We start from the raw sequence: 6,403 nt of genomic DNA on the forward strand, positions 1-6,403 counted from the left end.
CGAGTCATTCAAAAACAAAACATGGAGGAGAAAATATTGCAATGCATCGCAATAATTCAAGTATCGTGATACATCGTGATAGAATCGCATTGTGGCATATGAATCGTGATTCAAATCGAATCGTGACGTCTTCAGCAATACCCACCCCTACTCATGACCACATCTTGATCAAGAATCGTGAGAAAATCAAACATGTTCAGAAATTCAGTCAGCCGTCGTAAGGTGGCCGTGGGCAAATCGCTCAGTGGGCAAACAAGAATTTTTCCTCAGATGTAAACACAGAAGCATGGCGGGGGTGCAAGTAAAATTGACAGACTGTAGTAGACACGTTTGCTCAGTAACGTCTTTGTCCAAATACTTCATCGGCTTTTCTTTTTAGGGCTTTCAGCACAAAATTGCACCGATTACCAAGGCAGCACGTTTCATTCTCGTCAGCTTCATATTCCTCTTCTACTGGTTTGGCTTCCGGATAGACGAGTCCGGAGCGCCATCTCACTGCAGAGCATAGTCTGACGTGGTTTTTAGATGTACAGTGTAAGCAGGCCGGTCGCATCAGAGCGTCGTGCCGTACAGTTTGAGAACATTCATCATGAGCTGTAGCTGCGTGCAACGATTGAAAAAAAAAAAAAAGCACACAGTTTATACTGCAATGTCTGACTTGATGTTGTGGTGTTGTGTCATGTGTGAAGCACATAGGAGAGCAACAGTGCTCATCCGACACATCTGTAGGGATCTGAAGCCTGTATCCCACTTAACTTAGCGGGTTAACCCCGGATTTTCAAATACGAGTCGACCCATTAACAATCGGCATTTGGCTCTCTTCCCTTTGGAAAAAAAACTGAGTCTAACCCCCCCACTGGCTGCTGCGTGGCCTCTGTCTCCCGCAATACTGCGTGCCTGGTGACACCATCACGCTGGGTTAGCGTTGATGATGTCACCTGTGCGACAGAAATCAGGAAAGTAAACAATGGAGAGCAACATGGCAGGAAGCCAGGGTAAGTATGCTTTATTGTTTTGCTGGGAATCTTTCTTGCCTTTTCAAACATGTCCACCGCAGACGGAGTGGCCATGTTCGCTGTCGGTTTTCTTTTCCGTGTCACATCCTTCTCAGATTCTGAAAGGTGATGGGAACGCTTGGCTATCCAAGCAAATTTGTGTCACTGACCTGAGCGCATAGTGAGACCGATGTGCTGCCTTTAACTCGCTCCCCCCACGCAAAGCCTTTCTCCTACGCTCTAAACTCTGACAAACTCCGCCCCACCCCCCTGTGCTCAAGGGCTTTACTTCTCACAAGCTTGACAACGTTTCTGCATGTTGGCTGTGCTGTTTGCTTTCTATTCTTGACCCTCCCAGTGCTGAATGTGCTGTTTGTTGTGTCATCACAAGTTTTGGCCATGTTGTTTGGGTGTTAAATGTCTATTGGCCAACAGCAGAAAATGCCCTTTCCAATCACTTTTAGCTGAACATTTCTGGTGGTAGGATTTCCAGTGCATTCCAACTCATTGGTCAATTTGTGGACCATGTGTTGCAACACAACCAATGAGAGATGAGAAATGCTATATTTATAATGGTTGTTTGTCTTTTTCCTTGTTCTCCATATAGATATACCAATATATATAAACCATCTATTGTACCTATGCAACCACAGAGAATCAAACTAGTTCCATGTAACAGATGATTTTCATTACATGCAGAAATATAGCCATGTTCTCTGTGTCCAGCATTCTTTGGTCAGATGAATCCATGTTTCCATCATTTACCAATCATTTCCCATCATAGGATAATGTGAACTTTACCATCTTTCCTCCAACAGGGGAGTGAATACGGTTTTAGAGGAATACACTGACTGATGTAGAAAATGGAGAACCAGATGAAAAGCACAGTTGGCAGATGAAGAGCTTTCTTCCAGCCAACTTTCAGGTCCACCTTAACAGCCGATCACACTCAAATAAAAGCCATTAGGCCCACATGAGCAACCAGCGGACAAATGGATTGGCCTTTGTTTCCGCCCGGTCATCCAAAAACCAGCAGAAAAAAATATGGCAGCGTCTCTGCTCTCAATAATGTGACGCTGAGCTGCTAGACTGTAAACGGAAAACTCTGCCTGCTGCCCGTATCTCCATGAACCCCGTTCGGTGCTGTGTTCAATGTTAAGTCCGACCAATATGGGATTTTGAAGATGGATAAAAATACTGGGGGCTTTAAAAAAAGAACGATTTCCAATACATATCAGCCAGAATATTGAAAAAAACGGACAAACAACAATGATATGCCCTGTCCAACTATATTCCAACTCAAATTCTCATAATAACCAAAAATATGATTCATGACCAAGAAACAGAACATAGAACTATAGAATTAAAATACGGAAGTTTAATTTGAGCAGTGACATAAGACTATAAATATAATAAATTTTTGTGGTGCTGATTTAGATATTGGCTAAAATCTGTGGTATTTTTTTGCCTTACTGGTGCTGGAGCCCTGACTAACTGTAACACTGCAGATTTCGTATCCAACACCTGTTACAGACTTTTAGAGAGAAATATTCCATAGGGTGCACGCCTTGGTGTATCACATCTTTTAAAATTTAGACTCTTTGAAACGCTATTTCATGCATTTTGAGGTGGAATGCCGCTAGCGTTTTTGTCTTTATTTCAACACTATTTTTGTATATTCTTGATTATGGGAAGTAAGTGTGCCTGACTCGAGGTAGAAATTTCATAAGGAAGAGATAATATCATTTTTAGGTACAATATTATGTTTTATAGGTTAATTCAAACAATCAGAAAGTGTAAGGCTACGTTCAGACCGCAATTTGAGCAGGAAGAAAGCACCTCCTGCTTAATTTTTAATGCTTTTGTCCACATTATGTTCAGGCGTCCAGTAAAGTGTTTCCAGTTGCATCTGATGCTCCTGTGTTCAATCGCAGAGAGCGGCTTTGCTATATTTGCTGTGTATTTTTATGTGAGAAAGTCCACCTTAAAACATTGTCTGTGCAGTCAGTTCATCAAGATCTCGATTCTGCCTTATGATATTATTTTGCTGTCTGAGCCGCTTAGACCCCCACAGACCGGCGGTGCGCTGTCACTGGGAATCCCCAGCAGCAGCTGCCTCAGGCCTGGTCACCTCTTGGGGGTTTAACTTTCTGTTGGAGGCGGCTAGAGGTAGATCTTAAACGTTTTTTTCAGGTATGTGGTACAAACTGCAGGGACCACAATAATAAAAGTGAACATATTTTGCTGGTAGGTTTTGATTAGGGCTGGGCGATAATTCGATAACGATATATATCGGTCGATAGACGTGTGGCGCAATAGAAAAAAAGAGGGTCGATAAAAAAGAAACGCAGTTTTCCTTCCTTCTCATTGTAGCCTATCATGTAGGCTTATGCTAGTCACTACTTCCTCCCAACCAATCACAATCGCGGACCCAGGCACGCCGTCACCAAGCGCCACCCTCCCAAACCACAACACAGAGCATGTGAAGATGTCGCAGCAAGGAGAGGCGGAGGAAATTGTACCGAAGAGGGGGTTTTGTAGCTCGCCAGTTTGGCAGTATTTTGGCTACAGAAAGTCGGACAAAAAACAAACTACAGTAATATGTAAAATCTGTAGGGAAACCGTGAAAACTAAGTCTGGCAATACAACCAACTTATTCTATCATCTCAGCCGCTCACACCCGCAGGAGTACGAGCTGTGTAGGCCCCGGCATGGCTCTGCATCATCCTCCGAGGAAGCGTCGGGAATTTCTGCCAAAACAAAGCAGGCGACGCAAGCTAAATTGGACTTCCTGGTTTCTGATAAATACGACAAAGCATCCAAGCGGCACAAGGACATCACTCATGCTATAACATGCTTCATAGCAAAGGATATGCTGCCGTTCTCTGCTGTTGAAAAAACCTGGGTTCAAACAGCTGCTCGCCACTCTGGATCCACGATACAAAGTTCCGGGCCGAAAGTTTTTCTCAAACACAGCGCTCCCAAATTTGTGCAATGAGTGCAGGGAATCAGTCAAAAGTGAGCTGCTTTCTGTATGTTACTATGCTACAACGTCGGACCTCTGGTCAAGTCGCACATCCGAGCCTTACCTCAGCCTATCAATTCACTACATAGACAGAGAATGGAACCTGAGAAGTAAGTGTCTAGAAACAGCGTACTTTCCGGACGACCACACAGCAGAGATGATTGCAAAAGGCTTGACAGAATTACTGGAGTCATGGGGTCTGAATGAAGACAAACACGTCTGCATTACAACTGATAGCGGTGCTAACATCGTGAAAGCCACAACACTCAATCACTGGACTCTGCTCCAGTGTTTTGGGCACCGTCTACACTCTGCCATCGGTGAGTAGTTTGTTACTGAATTAAATCAGAATCAGCTTTATTTGGCACACAAACCAAATGTCTGAAGAAATATGATATAGTATAAAAACTTAAATTTTATCAAAATAAATACTAAAATTTAAATTAATAACATTTTAAAATAATGTGTAAGCAATATCATTATGGTCCATGGTTTAAAAGTTATGATAATGATTTATAACAGGGTGTTTAATGATGCAAATTATGGCTTGCTTGTCTTTTTAAATAACTTTTATTTAAAAAGACATTTTCTATTTTTTTTTTCTATTTCAGGTGCAGCTTCCAAAGACAAGCGAGTGGAAAGGGCTGTTGCTGTGTGCAAAAAAGTTGTGGCAGCATTTAGCTATTCCTGGAAAAAGAAGAGAGATCTGGCGGAGGCTCAGATAGAGTTTGGGGTCCCCACTCACAAACTATGCACAGAATCTGCAACCAGATGGGGCTCTCAACAAAAAATGATTGCAAGAGTGCTGGAGCAACAGAAGCCCATCTCCAAAGTCCTGGCTGCAGACAAACAGACACGGCACCTGGTACCGCAGTGGCAGGACATAGAGGTCTGGGAGTCTATTGTTGAAGCATTAGGTCCTCTGATGGAGTTTACAGACAGCCTCTCTGGAGAGTCATATGTAACTGTGTCATATGTAAAGCCTGTGCTCCATCTGTTCCGTTCTCAACACCTGCATCTGAGTAAAGAAGACACACCACTCACAAAAGAAATGAAGACCAAAATCATGGCATACCTTGATGAAAAATATTCAGATCCTGACACAGAAAACATGCTTGACATGGCCACCTTGGTTGACCCCAGATTTAAGCTGGCATATACTAAGAAAGACAGAGCTGAAGCCATCAAAACAAGAGCAGTGTCTGAAATCATGGATGCTGGCCAGTTCCATACAGGGACTAAAAAAGTACCAGGTGGGTTGATAAAGATTGCTTTCTTTTAAACTGATGGAAGTTTTTTTATATAGTTGTTAAAATCCTTTACTTTAAACAACATATGTACTAAAAATCCCAACACGTAGAATTATTTTGTTTCAATATAGAAAACTTTTTGTCTTTAGAACTTATTTGTGCTCCCCTCTGTCTCAGAATCCCCCCACCCACCCTCTGTTTCAGGTGCAGTGTCAACAGGTACAGAAGAAGGCAGTGGAGAACATAAACCAGCTGGGAAAAAGCAGCGGAAATCGTTGGGGAGCTTCTTTAAGAAACAGTGCCCCGCTGCCTCAAAACATCTCACTGACAAGGAAAAGGTAGAAAGCGAGTTGGAGAGATATTTGGAATCACCAGATGCAGACTCCGAATGTAACCCATTACTGTGGTGGAAGGACAATGAGCATCTATTTCCAAGACTAAGCCTACTTGCTAAAAAGTACTTATGTATCCCAGCCACCAGCTCCCCTTCTGAACGGATTTTCAGTTCTGGTGGGAATGTTGTGACATGCAGCAGGGCTGCCTTAAAACCTCATAAAGTGAACCAACTTGTCTTCCTTGCTAACAATTTGAGTTGAACAACATGTGAAAGCCAGTCCTACTCTTTGTTTTTTGGTTTTTTTGTTTGGGTTTTTGTATTTGTTGAGTGGAGTTTGTTTACATTGTAGCCTAGTCCTTGGTTTTCTATTCCCACCCAAATAGGGCATTCTATTTATTTTTTATTTATTTTTTATATTTATTTCGGTCACTTTTCTGTTCACTTTAGTTTCTTTGTCAGTATTCAATAACATAACGCAGGTCTCTTTAATTATTTTTTCTTAATTTAATAACATAGCTCAGGTCTCTTAATTTATTTTTCTTTAATTTAATAACATAACTCAGGTCTTTTAAGCTATTTTTGTTTAAACAATTCTGTTATGGTTAAACTTGGTTAAATAAAGAGTTAATTGGAACTCTGTGTTTGTCTTCTTTATTAAAATTAAATCATTTAGCAATATCATAAAAAGTCCAGGCAGAGCTGCACATAAAATATGGTTTCAAATTTTTTCAATAATTATCGATATCGATCAATATGCATTTTTTTTTATCGATAAGCTTTTTTTCTATGTCGCCCA

At 41.5% G+C, this 6,403-nt stretch overlaps 1 protein-coding gene across 1 annotated transcript in view; it reads right to left on the minus strand.

Moving 5' to 3' along the window:
* Window positions 1-6,403, minus strand: part of LOC107093965 (chromosome unknown open reading frame, human C21orf91) — a 23,296-nt gene that overhangs the window by 16,177 nt on the left and 716 nt on the right. Inside the window, exon 3 of the mRNA XM_015389340.1 lies at window positions 3,897-3,922. Within this exon, the coding sequence (XP_015244826.1) occupies window positions 3,897-3,922 (26 nt within the window). The remainder of the gene's footprint in view (window positions 1-3,896; window positions 3,923-6,403) is intronic.

This window comes from Cyprinodon variegatus, unplaced genomic scaffold, assembly GCF_000732505.1.
Source record: "Cyprinodon variegatus isolate N-32 unplaced genomic scaffold, C_variegatus-1.0 Scaffold455, whole genome shotgun sequence".
Classification (NCBI taxonomy): domain Eukaryota; kingdom Metazoa; phylum Chordata; class Actinopteri; order Cyprinodontiformes; family Cyprinodontidae; genus Cyprinodon; species Cyprinodon variegatus.